Source organism: Suillus subaureus, assembly GCF_016647635.1.
Source record: "Suillus subaureus strain MN1 chromosome Unknown BJ212scaffold_10, whole genome shotgun sequence".
NCBI lineage: Eukaryota > Fungi > Basidiomycota > Agaricomycetes > Boletales > Suillaceae > Suillus > Suillus subaureus.
This window is the reverse complement of record NW_024538566.1, coordinates 960,367-979,884: the sequence shown is the minus strand read 5'-3', so window position 1 is coordinate 979,884 and position 19,518 is coordinate 960,367. Positions and strand designations below refer to the sequence as shown.

The 19,518-nt window shown below is 48.4% G+C and overlaps 8 protein-coding genes across 8 annotated transcripts; 5 read left to right on the top strand and 3 right to left on the bottom strand.

The window, feature by feature from the left end:
- Positions 1–114: 114 nt before the first annotated feature.
- On the bottom strand, positions 115–756 carry BJ212DRAFT_83214 (uncharacterized protein). The gene is made up of 3 exons (XM_041344166.1): positions 609–756; positions 515–553; positions 115–460 (listed from the first exon to the last, which is right to left on the bottom strand). Exons 1-3 carry the CDS (start codon positions 655–657, stop codon positions 222–224), a joined length of 327 nt encoding a protein of 108 aa, XP_041194948.1. The 5' UTR covers positions 658–756; the 3' UTR covers positions 115–221.
- Positions 757–4,705: 3,949 nt separating this feature from the next.
- BJ212DRAFT_1298501 (uncharacterized protein) lies at positions 4,706–5,453 on the bottom strand (the record flags this gene model as incomplete). The annotated part of the gene is made up of 5 exons (XM_041332702.1): positions 4,706–4,815; positions 5,050–5,120; positions 5,153–5,219; positions 5,351–5,393; positions 5,427–5,453. The coding sequence occupies 5 exons, from the start codon at positions 5,451–5,453 to the stop codon at positions 4,706–4,708; spliced, it is 318 nt and encodes a 105-aa protein (XP_041194947.1).
- Positions 5,454–5,596: 143 nt separating this feature from the next.
- On the top strand, positions 5,597–7,651 carry BJ212DRAFT_1446309 (amino acid transporter; the record flags this gene model as incomplete). The annotated part of the gene is made up of 12 exons (XM_041338223.1): positions 5,597–5,839; positions 5,895–5,953; positions 6,005–6,069; positions 6,114–6,174; positions 6,225–6,444; positions 6,507–6,541; positions 6,593–6,644; positions 6,705–7,048; positions 7,113–7,164; positions 7,222–7,307; positions 7,364–7,430; positions 7,481–7,651. The coding sequence occupies 12 exons, from the start codon at positions 5,597–5,599 to the stop codon at positions 7,649–7,651; spliced, it is 1,455 nt and encodes a 484-aa protein (XP_041194946.1).
- Positions 7,652–8,076: 425 nt separating this feature from the next.
- On the top strand, positions 8,077–9,475 carry BJ212DRAFT_83006 (uncharacterized protein). The gene is made up of 2 exons (XM_041344160.1): positions 8,077–9,423; positions 9,474–9,475. The coding sequence occupies exon 1, from the start codon at positions 8,173–8,175 to the stop codon at positions 9,163–9,165; it is 993 nt and encodes a 330-aa protein (XP_041194945.1). The 5' UTR covers positions 8,077–8,172; the 3' UTR covers positions 9,166–9,423; positions 9,474–9,475.
- On the top strand, positions 8,989–12,333 carry BJ212DRAFT_82906 (uncharacterized protein). The gene is made up of 7 exons (XM_041344158.1): positions 8,989–9,144; positions 9,195–9,423; positions 9,474–9,521; positions 9,575–9,954; positions 10,021–11,336; positions 11,384–11,500; positions 11,564–12,333. The coding sequence occupies exons 2-7, from the start codon at positions 9,355–9,357 to the stop codon at positions 12,289–12,291; spliced, it is 2,658 nt and encodes an 885-aa protein (XP_041194944.1). The 5' UTR covers positions 8,989–9,144; positions 9,195–9,354; the 3' UTR covers positions 12,292–12,333.
- Positions 12,334–12,909: 576 nt separating this feature from the next.
- BJ212DRAFT_82915 (tubulin binding cofactor C-domain-containing protein) lies at positions 12,910–14,516 on the top strand. Its single transcript, XM_041344159.1, has 6 exons — positions 12,910–13,132; positions 13,185–13,316; positions 13,377–13,824; positions 13,878–13,988; positions 14,038–14,291; positions 14,349–14,516. Exons 2-5 carry the CDS (start codon positions 13,294–13,296, stop codon positions 14,236–14,238), a joined length of 783 nt encoding a protein of 260 aa, XP_041194943.1. The 5' UTR covers positions 12,910–13,132; positions 13,185–13,293; the 3' UTR covers positions 14,239–14,291; positions 14,349–14,516.
- Positions 14,517–15,330: 814 nt separating this feature from the next.
- On the top strand, positions 15,331–16,117 carry BJ212DRAFT_1345090 (uncharacterized protein; the record flags this gene model as incomplete). Its single annotated transcript, XM_041335288.1, has 3 exons — positions 15,331–15,876; positions 15,932–15,971; positions 16,031–16,117. Coding segments are annotated over exons 1-3 (342 nt in total), but the record flags the coding sequence as incomplete, so codon positions are not given.
- A 225-nt stretch (positions 16,118–16,342) lies between these two features.
- Positions 16,343–17,829, bottom strand: BJ212DRAFT_1479380 (uncharacterized protein; the record flags this gene model as incomplete). Its single annotated transcript, XM_041339865.1, has 6 exons — positions 16,343–16,747; positions 16,873–17,343; positions 17,401–17,472; positions 17,526–17,532; positions 17,574–17,689; positions 17,749–17,829. 6 exons carry the CDS (start codon positions 17,827–17,829, stop codon positions 16,343–16,345), a joined length of 1,152 nt encoding a protein of 383 aa, XP_041194941.1.
- Positions 17,830–19,518: the final 1,689 nt, after the last annotated feature.

The window sequence follows — 19,518 nt, the reverse complement described above, 5'->3', positions numbered from 1 at the left end:
GTATACCGAGTTCACAAATTCAGAAATGAAAATTCTGTTTGGCAAACTGGACACTGTAAGTTAGTATAATCTTGACAAACGGTAGCACATGTTCATGAGACTGACAAGTTACTGAATTTCCTACTAGGTTCAACACGCGCAAGAGCTCAAACATACCCGCTAGCTGTTAAAACAATTAGCATGCCCGTATCTTGCTCACGCTTTCCGAACCCTTGTTGCGATCATGATTGTTGCGACGCTGGTGAAGCATTGTTAAGGCCCCCTCTTGTGCCCTCCCTCAAGTTCGCGGCCATGTTAACAGATGGCCCAGGCTGAGTTTCGACAGGCCGGCTGGTATCTTTCGTCCGCTCCATCTCCCTTTTCATTTGCTCGTCAAAATGGTCTTCATCAAAAGATTCTCGGCAACAACCTCCGCAACAACCTTGCGCACCGCAGCACCTGGCGTTAGCGCCAAACGCATCTGTTCAAGCAATGAGTTTAGTTCAGAGTCAGCATGGAACTAATGAAACCGAACTTATATTGCACCCTAGAGCAGTTGTTGGCAGTACGTTGCCTATGCAAATATTTTGGTCAATGGATTCAAATTGGTGGAATACATCTTGGCGTACAGCAGCCTCCGCACGTAGAACCCAAACACCCTGCGTTTAATATATGCATGACCGATAAATGTAAAGCAATGGACAAAACGCCAAGGTGTAGATAGAATCAAGTGCAACTGAAGGGTGCCCGAGTTATCATTACGTACATGTGCTACGTTGCTTATTCCGTTCCCACTCTAACTGAGTACGTACCTCTGATTTACCACAACCAGAAGGCGAAACACAGTTTGAGAGAGTTTCCCAAGTCTAGTCCGCAAGCTTACGGTCATCTATCCCCAAGGCCATCCTATTGAACGTACACAGCTTTCAATGCCAGGAGTTGTCATATGATGTCACAGGCTGAAACAAATTTGAGATTCACAATCAGTTTTAGATATGCAGATAGGAACCAGCACGGCCTTGCACTCATTTCGGGACCGGCTTGTCAGTAGAGCTCTCCGAGTTCATGTCTTTAGTGGGCGCAGGTTGAACATCAACAAGTCGTCGAGCAGCAGCTTCTCTGCGTTCCGTGTCTTCCTGAGTTGTCTTTCAAAATTGTCCTCGTTCGAGGACGATTCGAAACAACTATTACAGCACCCGCGTGGGCCACCACAACATTTGCAATCGGCGCCTAATGCATCTAAGTATGCAGTGTAAGTCGTGACCGATATGAACGACCCAGATTAAGGAAGACTCACGGGTATTACACCATTGCTGGAGTGAAGTCGTGATAATTGCGCCTAATTATTGGTGCAAGTTTAAATCAGATGCACGATTAAAACGGTTTGACCCACAGCAGGAGGCGCATATCACAGCCAGACAGCTATCTGATAAGTCGTTGGACATAAAGCAGATATTGTATCGAGCACAAAGGGAAATAGGAAGTGGAAGGATCTGGGATGGACACTTACTTACATAGCGAGGGTTGCACAGCAATGCATACTAATTGCGCATTAGTACAGGTACTAGTACTGCTTTGGATTAAGTTCCCATGATCGCCTCTGCACAGGGACGCAAAATTCCCTGTTCGGTTCGGAAACGACCGAAAAAAGGGGTCTCGATCGCTAAAGGCCGCGAGACTCGAGGTCTGGAGCTTCCTGCCCCACTGGCCTCCCCAACCGAAAACTACCCTGCCGGTGCATCATGGTTACTGGAAACAGCTGGCTGGTGTCAGAAGCTGCATAAGGCATACCAGACACTACTTCTGCCGCTGATTCACTCATGGAATCTAGCATAATTCGTTGAAAGTGCTTATTTCATGCGTAATTGATGATCAGTGTGACGAAATTGCGTGGCTCCAGAGATGAAGTGGAGAGAAGCGCCAAATTCGAAAAGAACGAGACGTTGATTCAGGGCTCATCGGCAGTACTTGGAGACAATCAGTAACGGGAAGGGCAAGTTTCTAAGTGGGCAGGTGAATATGCCATCTCCTCGGACTCGCGGGTCTCCTACACAAGTACAGCTCACCAGCATAGAAACAGGTTATTGTGGTGCTGGAGGGCGGCTGGGGCACGATACCCACGCACTCGGTCATGACTGGCACAAGCTTGTCCCTCCCTCGTTACGATTGACTGGAGTTCGTGCGCCTTCTTTCAGTATGGATGCAACCATGAAAGTGTATGGCGTTCGTTTGAAGACTATTCGGGTGACGTGCATGAGTGTAAGCTTAGGAGAAAGAGCAAAGAATCTCAGTTAGTATAAAGGAAGTGTTCGAAGGAAATGAGAATGATTTTACTATTACAATGCTCAGTAGGCCTGGGAAGACTTTATGTTTTCATTCCATTTACTGTGTCCTGGTACCGTTCCATTTGACCAACATGATAGAATACTCCGGAGGGATCACGAAAAAAAGACGCAAATATCAGAGGTGATTCCAACTTTCACAAGTAGAAGGTAATCCAGCATCAACAACTAATAAAACTGTACCATATCCAAACATTAATTACACCATGAACTACACGCCCATATGAATGAAATGATTCGCCGCTCAAGCACCTTACTTCTTCATGGAGTGCGTAACATGGTTGAGTGCTGAGGCTGCCTTCGTGCAGTCAGCCATGCCCCCCTCCCCTCAATCCTTGAACATCTGCTCGTAGAAGGCTTCGACGACGTATCTTGCAACAGCGTCGTCGACTACCCAGGGTACCAATGACACTCTTGAACCCGAGCGAGGTGAACAACTTCGTCAGGTGTTTTCGTCAGGTGTTTTTTTGATCAACAGGAGTATGGCATGCCAACAAGAAATGAATTCAGCTTGCGATCCTGCTTATTATTAAAAATGTGCATCCAGGTATTGCGTTGCAAAGCATCGAGTACACCTGCCTGTGTAACTTCTCCGCCAGAAAGATGGGTGAACTGGACCCGCGGGAGCAGTGTTATGGACAAGCTTTGACAGCCGCGAAAGATGGCGTCACATGCGTCTTCGTCGTCTGTCAGAATAATATCAGCTGAAATCGTTAGCGTATAAGAGCAGATGTAGATATCTTCTAGGCATAGTTCCCGCCCATGCCCATCTGTTGTCATTCAAGGGCTACAATCGGACACAGCCAGATTCGAGACCGATGCTGCAATTTTAGATTATAATGGAGGTCCTTGGCGGTGAATAGCATAACCTCATCCCAAATCTTCCTCAAGAGTACTATCAAGTTTGTCCTCGACTTCTTTGGGTCCATAAAAGATGCGTGGCGTATCTCCCTGTCGAAGTCGTCCTTGAGCGTCTTGACATCTGGGAGAGTGAGACAGTATTTGAACATGGTAGGGCTCGCCTGACATTGGGCGTTGCACGAGGACTGGCTAACAATGGGGATAATGACTGGCGCATGGCGTACTGCCACTTGCAAGTCGCCCTACGATGATGGGGGAGGGGGGATTCTAAAAACCTTGAATATTGCGGATTTCAACCACCGTAGCTTCAGTCTCCTATATTGTATTGCTGCTTAATCAGCTACAGCTCAGCCTGTGCTAGCCGTAGAACCTTGAGCATCGGATATACGCTTACTGAGCTTTGAGAACCTCAAGGTAAATAGGGATTTGCGGACATGAGGTCTTTGTGTGGAATTCTGAGTCGAGAAGTTAGTAGATGTGCATGAACGGCGCGCAGATCACTCACCAAAAGCCTGATCCTCATGATGAAGTACCTCATTCTGTGACACATAGAGTTTTCTCCATTGCCCGGCCTTTGATCGAACTCAAGAGAGACCTTGACCTCTACCGATAATTCAGAGATTCGTGCAATGATCTACAAACCGAAGGTCAGTCCTCGGGTCGCCCAACACTACAGATTGATCAGATGATATGACTCTGATAGCTGATCACCAGTGTCTCATCTCGGCGAGTTTGATGAACACATATATGCGTACGAGTACGCACTCGGAGGGGACTTTGAGATTTTTCCGTTGATGACTGTTGATAGAGCGTGAAGATCACGAGGTGGATACGGTTTGGAGTGACTTACGAATTCTGATAGACCGACCTTGTAAGTTACCAGTCAGGTTGGCACAATGAAAAGGAACACGGATAGTTGGACAAGACAAAGGTAGGGATATAGGGCCTGTGGATGAAGTTCATGTAAGAGGGTTCAGGTTATGCTGCACGTGTATATCCAGATGGCAGTGTGGCATGATAGACGATGATACGAGTAACCAGTCGTCTGGAATGGTGATAGTGATCCAGCCTGTCGACTCTTTAATTACCTTACGGATGGAACTGTCTCAGATTCAGTCTGAAGGCCACTCTCGACGTGCGTGAGATTCGAGGTTTATTGAAGATTGTACGTATAACGCATGCATGGCTAAGAAGTTTCATAGAGGAGGTCAACATCTTGGAGAAGATTATGGAAAACTTGTTGGAAACACAGGTGTTGAACAAGAATCAGCACTCAGCCCCAGTGAGGACTGGACCTTACCGGATAGGCTCAGAGATGTTGCATGTCTTAAGCTTTCCGTTATAGGGTATCTAGAATTTTCGCGTTGACCTCTGTTGACGTCTCTGTTTAGTCACCGCCCGGGCCTTGCCGCGGCAATCGAAAGTAAATAATTTTTTGTTCCACCTCGGCATCAGACCGAGGAAACCAGTCGACGAGTGAATATTTCATATGCGGTCCGAAGCCGTGACTGCGCATATACCGTTTAGTCCGTTACTTTCTCTTGATCGAGGTCCGACAAAGTCAAGAGGTTCGCAGTGTACTTGTTGCTAAGATTCTTCTCTTGATTGACCTGGCTAGGGGATACTACCGTGACTGTGGCAGAGCGTCGCAGGCTGTCACGCGGCTCATGCCATCACTACCTACGTATCGGGGAACGGCAGGTGTTATCAGTGTTTGAACACCCATTTTGTTCATGATGATTGAAAAGCCGTTCTGATCATAACGGGTGTTCAAACGAACTCTTATGCCCAGTGTCGTCTAATTGATTAACTAACTCACCCCATCGCAGGAGAAAGGACGTCCGTCAGGCTTCGTCACGACACATACTCAGAAGTTTATCGTAGCGTGTTCCTGGAGCACTCGTCTTCAAGTTGTTGGCCAAGTTCACGACGAAGTCTCTATACAGCCAGACGAACATACAATTACTTACGCGACACACGCCTTCACGCTGATTGGTACTGTAGCGGCGCCTTCTCTTAAGGTCGGTGAAATCCTTACTCAACATGTTAATATTGTTCTAACAATTTACGATAAGGAGTCAAGTGACACATCTGAAGCTCCACAAACTCATTATCTCTACTTTTGCAGAGATCACAAGATACCCCTCATTATTCACACCAATACATACACTTGACAGAACGTCCCGGTCGGTAATTTCGGCGACCGGTTACCTGTCAACTTTAAAGTACGTTTTAAGTACTCACATGTGCTCCTTCGGAGCCATATGTCATGGCGTTTACTGTCCGTCGCTTATCTGGAGGCGAGTGAGCTGTTTATGATACCTTATCTCTCCTTGTTCTCATTCTTCTACTAGTCACTATATAACGTTGGTCTCCCCATCTGCTCACGATAATCAGTGTGTGCCACGTACACCATGCTCGAGTCAGAACGTCGAGATTCCAATGCAGGAGAGGACAAGGAAGAAGCATGTGATGTTGCCGTGACTGATCAACGCCTTCAGGACCTGGGCTACAGGGCCGAATTCCGCCGGGAGATGTCTCTCTTCGGAGTACTTGGGATATCGTTCTGCGCCATTGGCATTCTGACTGGAATGAGCAGTGCGTTTCAGACAGGGTTGTTCTCTGGAGGCCCGGTTGGTTTGTTCTGGGGATGGAATGTGAGTTCTGCGGTTCAGTCTGCCTGAAAACGATGCAAGCTGCTGTATTATATAGATATGCAGTTTCTTTATGTTTCTGATCGCTTTAAGCCTTGCAGAGATTTGCAGTACATAGTAAGCAAGTCGTCATACCCTGCCAGAGCTACGTCTTAGGTTGTCGTATAGCCCAACAATGGGAGGACTCTACTTTTGGGTTTGCAAAATGAAACCAGACACGCCTATCCTTGGCTGTGAGTTTTAACGTCCACTCTCCACACGGTGGCTCATGAATCAGTCTTCACTGGCTGGCTTTATTCCATGGCTATGGTGTTTACTGGCATTTCCGGAAATTTGAGGTAAGTTTCGTTTGCGTCGTATGGTCAGCGGCCTGCGAATTGTGATCTAGTGTCGCTCTATACCTTGCATCGATGGCAGAGGTTGGACAAGGAAGGACTTTGACGAGAGTAGAAATCACTGCGATCGCTTGGGCCATGAACATATTCTCTGGTATTATCAATACCATCGGAACGAAGGCCATAGGACGAATGAGCACGTTTAATGTCTGGTGGACGTTGGGCGGGACGTTTGTGCTGGCCATCACCCTGCTTGTGAAAGCGCCTGTGAAGGTAAAGTTCTCATAATCTGCATGACGAACTTTCTACACGCGAAACCTGATTCTGTGTGATAGAATTCTCCTGACTTCGTGTTCACGAATTTTCAAAAGTAAGATCTCGCTTACTTTGTAAAGGATGAAGTTAGTGACTGGCAGACTAGCTTCACCGGTTGGGAATCGAGAGGTTTTGTTGTGCTTCTTGGGTTTCTTCAGGTCAGGTTTGATTATGTATGCATGGCGTACAATGCAACTCACGGCACTACCGTGCTGTAGGCTGTATACACGCTCGAGGGATGTGAAACAGCAGCTCAAGTGGCAGAAGAAGCTGTGCGCGCAGAAATCCTGGCCCCGCTCGCTGTGGTAGGCAGCATTGCAGGCTCTTGGCTGATCGGTCTCGTGTACATGCTTTCACTTCTTTTCGCGGTCCAGAACATCGCATCCGTTCAGGCTACAACATTCGCCATCCCAATTTCTCAACTCTTCTACGATGCTGTCGGGCCACAGTTAGCGCAATTGTGCCTGGTTGTGGTGACGCTTGCCCAAGTAATGGCTGCGATTACAAATTTTACTGCAAGCTCAAGGCTGTTCTATGCGCTCGCAAGAGATAATGCGTTCCCGTTGAAAAAAACAATTTATGACCTTGAACCGATTCCAAGCGCCATACTGGGGTGTATGGACCAGCGTCTTGATAGGATGCATTATATCGTGTGCTTACATCGGGTCTGCTGTTGCAGTCAGTCGATCCAGTTAATTCAGATGCTTTATTTTGATAACAATTCCACCATCACAGTTTAACGCCATCTTATCCTCAGCAGCTACATCGGTGATGTTGAGCTACATGCAACCCATCGTCATTCGCGTGTTCTGGCCTAACTCGTTCGTTGTTAAAAATCATGTATCCGAGCCTCGTTTAACTTATGTATTGGATCTAGCATTGAAGACTTTGGACCTTTTTGCCTCAGGAAATGGTCATGGCCAGTGAACTTTGCAAGTTTTGCGGTGCGTACATTCCTCATCAATTACACAATAGCCATTGATTATCTGTATAGTTCTGCGTTTTCATCTGCATTTTATTCGTCCTACCTACGGCATACCCGGTGAACGTCCTCAACATGAACTATGCAATTGTTGCTGTTGGCGGTCTTTTGGTCATAATCACGATCAACTGGTTTTGGTGGGGAAAGCATAGCTTTAAAGGTCCTGTTAAAACATTCGTTTAAATGATATCATGGCCCTATGACATGACTTTTCAAATGACACGAATTCGTCCGCATGAAACACGATTTGAAAGTACTTATTGGGAAGTCAGGTGATACCCCCGGGTTGTACACCTGCCAAATACATGTGCTTTCTTGTTTCAATACGGTCTTGCATCCAGGTCACTTCTTTCAAATAAAACATTCATAAACTTCCTTTGACTTTGGCGACCTTCCGAGGTCAGAGAACATAGACTATTATAATTGGGCTGTGTCATTGGGCCATTTTAATCCATCAAGATGCCGTAAAGGTACGTTACAACTCGTGTGACCAAACTTGTGAGCCGGCGGTATTACAATGGCCCTTTACCTTGTTCCGACCAAATACATACAAACAATGTTGGTGCGTCCAAAGAGTTAAGGGTGAACTTTTTAATGAAATGACTGCCATGTGCTCGGCATGTCATAACTTTGTCATGAACTCCTCCTCCTTCTCTATACGAATGAACATCCATGGCTATGTGTGATTAAGTCAAAGATATTACATGATCATATTAGCAGGAGCAGAATTAGATCATTCGAGTTGGACTATAGTTGCGCCGGCCCACGGCTATAATGTCAAGGACTCATGGGTTCACGGATGCACACCATCTGAATTTTCTCCCAGCAAGCCATCCCCTGGTCCCAGCTTGTCGACTACGTCTTCGTCATCACTGATTCCTCCGCCCTCGTCACCTACACCTTCAACAGCATTGACCACCACTGTGCGTCAGCACAATAGCAACACCACTAAGACGCTGAGAGATATGCTGATCTCACTGAGAGAGCAGACAACTGTGCTTCAAGGGGAGGGCCAGGTGTCAACAAACCATACGCCGGACGAGTTGCATGAGACACGCTCAGGTTCTCTGGACACCACAGAGTTCAATGACCGGTTTCAGGCCATCGAGGTCCTTTTGCGTCAACTCATTGATAGACGTGTCGAGACTGAACGACCTGGCTACATCCAGCCGCCATTGGTATCTATTTCTGATGTCGGCATAGATGTAGGCGCAGAGGATTTTCAGCAGCGCTGGCAGGATTGGACGCGGCTTCTGAGGGACCGCGTCCCTCTTGCTGCACCCCAGCCACGCAGCACTCGTGGAAATCTTGACGATGAGCTGCTTGCACTATTGCAGGCACCCCCACCCCAAGTACCTATAGGCGTCCAGCCACCTCCAACATTGATTCCCTTCGCTTACCAACCTGCGGTACGTCCTCCAAGGTCAAAGAGTATCAGTCCCATGTTACGGCCTGCGACGTTCCCAATTGCCACAGTGCCAGCGGTGTTCTCGCCTGAGATTCAACACCCACCTATCACCCATCCTACTCCAGGTCACCGTAGCGACCGACCTGTGGCTGAGCCCGAGACCGTATTTTCTGGTGCACCTGGGCTGCCTACTCAGCAACCGGTGCCACCACCCGGCGATTTTTCCAATCCAAGACCTCCACACCGGCCTACTGTTCCTGTTGTGCCAGTGAGTACTTTTGTTGAATGAATATAGTAAAATACCAACCTTTTGCTTAGATCGACTTGCACGGAAGACCTCCAAGCGCACCTGCTAACCTTGAACCCAGTGACGACATTCGCGAGCCTCAAACCTGGTACCGTCCCCCAAGATCACAGGGCTTAGTACGTCGTTCAACGGATTTGATTTCAAGATGTAACTTTGGTAATTCTGCAGGGCATGCCTCCTCCGCCTGTTATCCCTGGTCAACAAGGTGGTTGCCAATACGTGCCAATGCCTCCGGGACCAGTAAGTAAATTTAAGGTGTGATTTCCCAGGTTCTGATTGCTCTCTTATAGACCGTAGTGCAATTACCATTCTTTGACACATTGATGAACATCCTTCGGGCAAGTTACGCTATTGATATCCTGTCGAGACGCTAATTTTCTTCTTGCGTTAGGAACATCGTCTCGCCCAACTTGCGACGGTGGACCAACAGCGAGAATTGATGACGTACATGAGAGGCCTGAATGAACGGCTTGAAAGGGACATGCAGGACCGTCAAGCAGAATTACGGGGGGTGACCGCTCGTGTTGATGAGCTCAGAAATGATCTTGCACGACTAGGATTAGGGATGCAGCCCGGCGTGCAACCACTAGGTGTCATTTCCACCTATGATGGTTCTCCTCAGTCGGGTCGATATACTCCTTCCATACCCGATGAACCCCCACTGCGCTGGCCGCAGGGCATGCCAGAACCTCATCATTACCCTCCAGGTGCGCAAGGACCAGTACTCCCTGGTGGTTATGATGGTTATCCCCAACTACAAAATGGCGATCGGTACGAGCGTCCCCCTGATGATGAAGGTGAAAGATTTTTTCTCACAAGTCCTCACTCGGGTTCTAGCGATGCTGTGCTCTCCACGAGACCATTGCCAGCACATACAATCGTAGTTCAACAGAGTGATGCTGAAGGGAGTGAGACTAGTACGGATACCCAACAGACCTATGCGCATCCCAACGTACACCATGTACAACACCCTCCGGAGGATCACATGGCACCAGGGCATCAGCAAGATATCCCTGACGTAGTACATTCCGGGGAGCATATACACAGCCATGGAAGCCCTCGGCCCCAGGATATCAACATCAATGTGCGTCCACAACCGACTCCACCCCCTCAAGTGGGTATGACAGATCAGCCTGCGCCAATACAGCCGGGGCCTCCATATGGATTCGCAGGGATACCACCGTCACCCATGTTTGGAGGGCCTGGTCCCGGACCCGTGATAATTCACCCACCTTTTGAGCCAGCACCCAGACCCAGGTCCAGGTCCAGGTCCAGGTCCAGATCTAGTTCCGGGAGAGGAGGCCCAGTGGTCATACAACAAAGCCCTCCGCCTGGCCCTGTCGTATTACAATTGCCGCCCGGGGAACAGGTCGCCAGATCTCCCACTCGCCAAGAATTTGGTGTTCCTTCAGGTGGCGGCCCTGGCGGTCCAGTAGAGGGGTTACCTGGTAGCGTGGGACACGTCGATCGTTCACGATCTCGGTCTCGGTCACCTCGTAGAGGGTACCGCGATAGATATCCTCCATACGACGATCCTTACTCTCCTGATTATGATTACCCAAGACATTCGGATGACCGTCGACACCGATACTACTCGCATGAACATGGCCCCCATCGCCGTTTTTATGCCAACTACTCTCCCCCACGGAGAGGGCCTCGTGATCATCACTCGCGATCGCCATCACGAGGAGGAGGCGAGAGGCATAGAGATGATGATCGCTGCCACTGCCGTGGACGCCCCCGTTCACTCTCTCCCACACGTTCGGAAGGAAGAGACCCAAGCAGAGGAGATGAGCGCTCACCGACTCACAGAGCTCCCAGTCGAATTTCAGAGGCGGATGCACCTGGTTGTAGCCATCACACCCCTAGTCGCAGACGTTCAAGTGTTGAAGGGGACCCTGGCCGCAGACGTCCCAGTTATGACGAAGGCGATCACCTACCGACTCACAGAACTCCCACTCGGTATTCAGAAGAGGATATACCTGTTTGCAGCTATCGCAGAGATAGTCCTGGCATCCCTGCTTCTCTGCGGTTTGAGGACCCTCCATGGTCACCAACTGTCATCAGGATCGAGCAACCAGAGCGAACACATCCTGAAATACACACCGGCCGGTCCATGATCATGACTCCGGAAGAACGCCCATTTTCACCAGGTACGTGAGTTACTGTGGGCATGGACTTATTCTAACAAACCTTCCAGAACGACGTCCGATGAGCCCCACTAGTGAGCTTCGACAACAACTACGTCATTCCCCTCATGCATACATTCCAACTGTCCGTTCCTCACATCCAATACCTTCTGTAAGGGACGCAGGAGGTATGTCAGTCACTATTCAAGAGGATGATGGCGGGAGCGAGGTGGTTCATGTCCTACCGCCAGGTCATGATCCTCATGTACACTTTGACCCAACGACTACCAGATTTGATGAAGTCCATAATCGACTGCACGAACGACTGGATGAAGTAGAACGTAAACTCAACCAGGTCGTCCAAGGCGCTGATGGAGCTGAAGACTGTCGTGAAGCAGAGTTCCGAAACAGTGAAGAACACAGAGAGCAAATCTTCCTCCAGAACGAACAACGTCGTGATGATGAGGCAAGACAGCGCGGTGATGAACTATTTGCTGAACTGGAAGAAAGAGCGCGCAGTGTACCTTCTCTACCGTTCCCTCCTCCCGGATCAGAGGATAATGCTTCCATCGTCGAATCAATTCACGCAGCTTCTCATGAGGCGGCTTCTCGCGACGTCGGTGACATTTTGGAGACGGTTCAACTTGAGCGCGAGCAGTCTGCTCGCGAAAGGGAGCCTTTTGCATCCGAGAAGGGGCGGGAACGTGCTGAATTTGCCGCCGAGCGTGCTCGCATGGATGAAGAGCGCGATCGAAGGGTTCATGACCTGGAGGAAGAGCTTGCACGCGTTCGTGGGGAGCTTGATAGCGAAAGGCAGCTACGACAGACTGAGAACGAGGAGCGAGCGGCTGCTAATGAACGCATGGACGCGCAATTGAGTGACATCACACAGTTAGTTTCGGAGCAATGCGACGAGTGCACCAGGAAGAGGGAGCTTATGGATCAGCGATGGGAAGAAAAGCAGGGCGGCACAATATAGATTACAATCTCGCGCAATGTTAACGAGGTACCAGCCTAGTTGTGATTGAGAAACATTCTGAGGGCTAAGCACAAAAACACGGCTCTACTTGACAGTTGAGCATAGGTATTCCTGAGGCTGGTCGAAGTGTCCAGTGTGGGGCGAGACGTGGACGGAGGGGATGGCGAAGTTTTTTGAGCGGTGCGAGCGTGTTACAGATAGCTTTGGATGACATCTCACCACCGTGCTCAGTGTTGCCGAGCGGGACTCAAAAGGACTGCGAATTTGGACTGGTCTTGGCTGCATAAGTATGGGCCATGCGTGGGATTCGTGCCGTTCTCCGCGAGATTTTGATGGGCCCTCCAGCTTTGCTCCTATAAATTGACGGTCCCAACTCCGCTCAGCTTTGTAGTCCTAGACTCCCAGTGTCGGCAGCTGGCAAACGTTCTGGCAACGTGCTCGCCTCACCGCCGCTTATCAATCTGGTAGTCACTCCTGCAGCTGCTCATTCTGAGACACTTCTCACTCAGTAGATCCTCAACCAATACATTTGTTTCGCCATCTCTTTGGACTGCAAACCTCACCCATTGGTCCGTCAAATTTTCACACCAAGTTTCATTTGGAAACCCTTGATTGGAATTTTGTCCGCTGGCGCCCTTCAACTCGTTAATCTGAACGTTAGTTACTGTGACCAACTATGTCGATTTACCAGAATTTTCACCTCGATTCGATTCGCCTCTGTGACAACACTACCAGTGCCTGAGCCGGTTCTACTTGACCACTATGGTATCCGCTGACGGCACAGAGGCGCTCTGGACTTTTTCTCAAACATTCACGTCCTCTTTCCAAGCATCTTGTTCTGGTAAAGTTTTTCACTTTTACACCGGTCCCACCGACGCTATTATAGTCCGTAGAACTTGCCACCCGTCTCGAAGTTGCAGATGCTGTTTTTGTGCACTCCATCGCCGGAGAAGTACAGGCTCAACAAGCGTTTGACTGAAGCTACCGGGAGGCTTCCGAGCTATGATCAAAGACAAAATGAACTGGTACGTGCCCTGTGTCTGATTTTGATGCCTGAGCTAACCAAACCGGAAAGCAACTCAAAGTATTAGAGAAGTCGCTCGAGGACTTGCGCTCATCGACCACAGGGAATTGAAATTCGCTTTTAAACGGAAGGTCAAGATACCAGCGTCAGCATCAACAGAGACCGCAACGCTACCTGATCGGGCGAATGCACCAGCGATACCTACTTCAACAATATCTAGTGCTTCCAGAACAATATCCAACCACTCCAATCGCTACCTCTCTAGATCGTGCCTTTCTGATCCCAGCTCATCCACAGATCATGTAGAGGTGTCTATAATAAGAATATCAAGCAGTGTCTTAAATCTTGTTACGACCACGAATGAGTTAACCTTGTCTGCTAATGCTATCTCCCTTCCGGCGCTGAACATCCGCGACATACATAATTCAATTCTCATCCTAGGGACCGTCGATGGTAGCATCATGTTGCACGACTTAACAAATTGCGTGGTTGTTGCTAGATGTCACCAGGTAGGATTATATTGTCCGTGTGTGTCACGCTCTACTGTGCTCATGACTGGCAGTTCAGGATGCACAATTCCACTGCCATTGATGCCTATCTTGACATTACATCGAATCCCATCATCGAAAGCTGTGATCAAGTGAGGTTTGGCGTGTATCCGAGCGAGTTGAAGGTTCAATCTTTTCACCATTTCATCTATTTAAATAACAACGTCACCACAGACAACCACTGATCAGCCACCTCCGGTCACCGAAAACCATACCGATTTCCCTTTCTTGCCCCAGGACTTCTCGCACATTCGCGCCACACCATCACCCAATTGGAGAGCGCTAGAGGAAGACGAGTTAGTTCATGATTGGCCCCTTTTGGGGACTAATTACGCCGTCCAACTCGAAAGGGCATTGCCACGTCCCAAAATCTGATGCTTATTGCCGGCGGCATTTATGTCCCTGGGCACGCACGTGGATACTAGTAGGTGAAGAAGTTGCTGTTACGATAATGAGCCCCATTGATTGACTATGTTGACATCCAGTCAGATGTACTAAATGGAGTCGGTTCCCGCATGTATTTTCTACAAGCGCTCCGTTCACCTTCGGACATTTTCTACCATGAATTTCAATAAGAGATGTCTGTACGCTCCGTTTGCTATTGTCTTTGCCTCTTTCAAATAGCATTCGGATGTCCTGCTGACATCGCACTCTCAAAAATGTAGCGCATAGCTGTCCGCGTGCGAACGAATCTGTGCGCAAGGCAAGCACGGCTTTCTCTAGTGTCGGCCCATGACATTCGTTGAATGTCGTTGCATATGCAGGTCGTAGGGGAAACTGTTTGCGAGACACGGTGGTGCTCAACAGTTTAATCTTTCGCGGATGGAGAGATACACGGCAACAACTGTCACATCCAGTGCAGGGTGAGCTGATAGTTGTACGGACACGGACGACATGGTAGGTTGAATGAGCAAGGCGGCGGTAAGCGAGCGTCTCATACGACCATGACTGACATAAGTTTAACTGCCACCAGCACTTGCCCAATGACAGTTACTTAGACTGGGCCTCTGCTAATTTTGTTCATTTGAGCGTCTGTATATATCCGATCCTTCGACGTCACCGACTACAGAGTCAACAAGTTGTGGAGTGGCGAGGAAAGCAAGAGAGCTGAGGTGATAATAGACCAAGGTTTGGGCTCGGATGGATCTAGCCGGATGACCGATGATGTGGAATTTCATAGTGGCAGCCTTCCCAATATTCTGATTCCCGCCACGGCAGTAGCGGGTTTTGTGGTGTGTAGAATCTCACACATGGTGCACTCCTTCATTATATGCTCGGTCCCTACTTGTGATTTTCAGACACTGCACATGAAGCACTACCGACGAGTCCGATGATTGAAGAGTAATGGCAGTTGCAGGTGGATCATGTTCCTCTCCATGAAAATGATCTGCTGTGTCAAGAGTCAAGATGCTACGGTAGGAAGAATCATTTCGGCGTGCATGAATGTCAAAGATAGTGATTCATAAATACTTCTCACAAAAACAAAACCGTCCGCTGGCGGGCGTGACGTTCGGCAAATGCCGTGGATCGGTTTCTTGAACGTTCCATCGGGGGCTCGGCGTCGCTTACGTTGGTCACGTCCCTTCCCTTTTTTGGTGCACGGATTCCCTTGCGATTTCCCTTTGTGATTGCCGTTCCCTTCATTGACTCTCTTTCTCGTTGTAGCTCGCCCCCGTCGTCCAGGCCGTTCGAGCTGTTGCTTCTGCCTCCTCTGTTGGCAGTGATGGCCTCCAAGAGACCACAATGACCACAACGATTGCAATAGCAATTGTTGTGGTCATCCTTGTCCTTGTTGGGCTCGGCATAACGTACTACTGGTGGCAGCCTGCCATTCCAGTCCACAGCTTCTACAGCTGGATGCCATGCTTTGTCATTGTCCCACTAGAAGAGCACAGGCATAGTGAAGAGTGCAGAAATCAGGGCATTCCTGATATCCCCCCAGCATGCACAGTGTGCAATTGCAGCTGGGAACGTTACAGTGAGTGCACTGTCAGCTGTTGGCCAATGGATACAGTGAGTATTTAGTATTTGAGTTTTTAGCATTTTCTTACCTGGGAATGAGCCACAGATGTCAGATGTGGCCAGTATCAGCTTCGGTGATCATCCAAGTGAGCCTGCTGCTGTGAGTTCAGTGCCGCTGCCACCTGCTACTACTAATGGGGCCAAGAGCTGTGCTTCCTCTGTCCATCCAAAAGACAGCGACAGCGACTCCTTCTGGTGCCCTGAAGCTAGTGACATTGAGCACTGCAGTGAGTGCAATGCCAGCTTTCTGGAGATGGTGAGTCCACCTCCATGGTGTATTGGTGTTTCTTGCTTTATTCAGCACTTACTTACCTGGAATCCTGCAGACAGATACTGGCCCAAGTGAGTGCACTCACACAGCTTAGTGCTGAGTAGGGAGACAATAAGAGATGCTAATGCTATCATATATGCAGATACAAGTACTATACAAAAAATGACATGGGCTCTGTGCATCTATTTAGTCTGAATCAGTAAGTTCCAGTACCTCCAAGGCATAAGCATCAAAAGTATGTCTCTTCCTCTTTGTGTTATGCGACACTTGCTGTTTGGCAGTGTCTCTGTCGGAATCAGTTAGTTCTATTATCTCCATGCCCTGATGATCACAGGATGCCACCACAGTGGATGCGCCTGGTTGCTGCCTCTTGCCACCTCTGCTTCTGAATGCGTGAATGAGTGCTGGAAGATGATCTTCCACCAATGGTACAGGCACCCAAACCCAGCTCGTCAAATCCACCAACATGTCGGACTGTGAGTTGATAATGGCGGCAGACTCAGCGGGTGTCCACTCTGCCATGTGCTGGACTCGCATCACACCTTTCTTTGCAGCAGTGATGAGTGTGCATGACTTGACCTCGACCTGGTACTGTTTTAAGGCATGCAAGGATGGTGCATCTCATTCAGAGTGGATTTGGATGATGGACTCTGGCTCAGTCTAGCATAATATCAGAATGGGGTAGTGTGACAGTAAATACACACTGGCCGGCTCACCTCTAGAAGCACACGGATACAGATTCCAGGCCAAATGTAGTCCTGCAACTTCCACATAGTCCCCATGCTCTCTGCATCTCTTACTGGGCCTGGGGGCATGTATTTTGACCAGCAAAAGTGGAATTCACACAGGTATGTGAGATTCTCTAAGTCCAAGACCTTTGAGTGGATGAAATCATGACCAACTGGCTGCGCAGAGGTTGGGGGTTTGACATATGCCAGTACAACTGATACATCAGGAAAATTGTCAGGAACATTGTTCAAAAACCTGGGGTGACGCTGGCCAATGTGGCCAAGTGGATCCTTGACAAAGATTTCTTGTAGGTGACAGGACCAGCCACAGATATAGTCCTTCAGTCCTTCATGGTTTGATGTGAGTGAATGGGCCTGAGCCTCTTGAAGGAGATTGTCGCCAATACCATATTGTGCTAATCCACGCGCCGTTCTCCACCCACAGCCTGGAAGTCCATCCTGGGAGTAAGGTATGCTAAAATCAACTGCAAATAATTGAGCAGGTTCTAAACTTACATGGTAGTTACCACCACACAACAGAGCCATAAGCAGAAGGCCGCCATTAGAGAGCATTACCTCTCCATGTTGCTAAATATTGTCAGCAGAGTAGATAATAATGTTGTCAGAGCAACTTGGATCACTGTAGCACTGTGTAAGATGTTTGAGAATAGTGATGGTGTCGGAATTACCTCCTGAAGACACGTGAAGCCCCAAATACCAGTGCATCGCTGTCCTCAGTGATGACTGCATCGATAACACCACTGCGACTAAGTGCGGCAAGTTCTGCCTCAGCCTCACCAGCAGCCTTGAAAGATTAGTAGTAACAGTAGATAATTATCTAAAGCAGCTTTGAGAATGACTCACATCATGGATGGCAAATCCCAATGTCTGTGCAAAGTGCTTGAATGGTTCTGTCAACCATGGCAGAGTTTTCATGATGCGCATTGTGGGAATCATATTTTAGCTGGCCAGGCTGCTGAGTGGAGAGCAGTATGTTCAGCCCATGGGATTCTGACTTGGCTTGGTGCTCAGAGAGTAGAAATTATCATCAAAAGGGACTGTCATTCAGGCTGGTACTGACACTAGTGAAAGAGATACATGCTTAAGTAAGCAGCAAAAATGCAAACATAAGCTAAAGAAAGTGAGGGTAGGTAAAGGTAAGTAAAGTAAGTAAATCTAAGCCCAAGGAAAACTTGACTGTCACAGCGTGCCTCTCTTGATAGCGGGCTTGGCTGGTCCATCAAAGACAACAATGACCTCACTTGGAATGCAGTACAGATGAGCTAATTGTTGAAACAGTGACTTTAACTCAGCATTTGCTCCAGCTTGAGCATGACCTCAGTAAGGGATATGTTGGCTCTCAACCATCCAAAGACTTGCATCATATTATGTGAGTTCAGGCTTTGAAGACTCAATCATTGAGAATGCTCACTTTCCATCAACACCCAGCTGAAGCCTGTTGTTTTCGGGCCCTTCAATTGATGAAGGATCTTGTTTCTGAGCAACGATCCAGGAAGTGGCATATTCAAGCAGTGAGTGCTTGTCTCCAGCTGGAGCGACAGCCTGAATAAAAATAGCTCTCAGAATACAAAAAACTGGTAGCAAGGTGAATGTATATACCGTCCAGAGATCATTGATTCCCATGACAGGCAAGCTTAAGGATGGATAGAGGCCCCTATCCACTATTTGCTCATCATGTATGTAATTCATTAATTCAATGATAGTGTTTGAACTCATGAAATTTTTCAGACACTGTTTGTCTTACGCCATCATTTCATGATGGAGACCACAACCTTGCCCTTTCCTGTAGGCTTTGACACTAGTAGCGGGCAACCACAAGTAGAATTATTGTCCATGTAAGTCAGTTTTCTTACTTTGGAGGTTTGAACTCAACATGGTAATACTAGTTCGAGCATGACAGTGAAGACTCTCAAACACTACTGCCGCATGTTCGGTCTCAAGGTCTGTGCCAATAAAAGCCTCCTCCAATCTCAGCTGGAGGAATTCAGTAAGGACCAAGGCCAGTGGGACAGGTGAGTCCAATAAAATATATATTCATTTGCCAAGGGAACCTGACTATCGCATAAATTACTACAAGGCTTTGTCCAGGCATGCATCGGCCACACAAGGGCAGTCACACTGTCACTGGAGGGGGTAAGAAAAAATCAAGCCATCTGAAACTATCGGCACAGTGTCTTGCAAAACTCCATGGGGATAGGGATGCCAGTGCAGTCCATGATGGACGCAATGCAGTCAAGCGTTCAAAGGATTTACACACTCCACAAGAGATTGATGAGATCCTTCCATGGGTAAGTCATCAATGCCATGAGTTAATGACTTGATCATACTTACAATAATGGTCGCTGGCAGGCACATGCCATCATCGTGAAGCACCCATACAGGCCTGAGTCTGAGGTAACCACCAGTGAGCCAACATCAGCTAGGCCTAGGAGTAGTGGGGTATTCCTACCTCAATGGCAGACCAAGAGCACAATTTCCTCCATCACATCAGAGGTTGGCACTCACTTGGCCATTTGTCACCATCTGAACCATGGTTTTTCAGATCACACAAAAAGTTAGTGCTGGGATAATTGCCCGACTAGATGCAACAAATACAGCTGACAGCTGTAATAT

Excerpts from the sequence above, each read along its gene's own strand:
- BJ212DRAFT_82915 (XM_041344159.1), top strand. The coding sequence starts at position 13,294 with ATGATCAAAGACAAAATGAACTG. Across the intron at positions 13,825-13,877 it reads TTGTTGCTAGATGTCACCAG|TTCAGGATGCACAATTCCAC; the intron begins GTAGGATTATAT and ends CATGACTGGCAG. Across the intron at positions 13,989-14,037 it reads TGTATCCGAGCGAGTTGAAG|ACAACCACTGATCAGCCACC; the intron begins GTTCAATCTTTT and ends ACGTCACCACAG.
- BJ212DRAFT_82906 (XM_041344158.1), top strand. The coding sequence starts at position 9,355 with ATGCCTCCTCCGCCTGTTATCCCTGGTCAACAAGGTGGTTGCCAATAC. Across the intron at positions 9,424-9,473 it reads TGCCAATGCCTCCGGGACCA|ACCGTAGTGCAATTACCATT; the intron begins GTAAGTAAATTT and ends GCTCTCTTATAG. Across the intron at positions 11,501-11,563 it reads TTCTGTAAGGGACGCAGGAG|GTCATGATCCTCATGTACAC; the intron begins GTATGTCAGTCA and ends TCCTACCGCCAG.
- BJ212DRAFT_83214 (XM_041344166.1), bottom strand. The coding sequence starts at position 657 with ATGCATATATTAAACGCAGGGTGTTTGGGTTCTACGTGCGGAGGCTGC. Across the intron at positions 554-608 it reads TTCTACGTGCGGAGGCTGCT|GCAACGTACTGCCAACAACT; the intron begins GTACGCCAAGAT and ends ATATTTGCATAG. Across the intron at positions 461-514 it reads TGCTCTAGGGTGCAATATAA|ATGCGTTTGGCGCTAACGCC; the intron begins GTTCGGTTTCAT and ends TTGCTTGAACAG.
- BJ212DRAFT_83006 (XM_041344160.1), top strand. The coding sequence starts at position 8,173 with ATGATCATATTAGCAGGAGCAGAATTAGATCATTCGAGTTGGACTATA.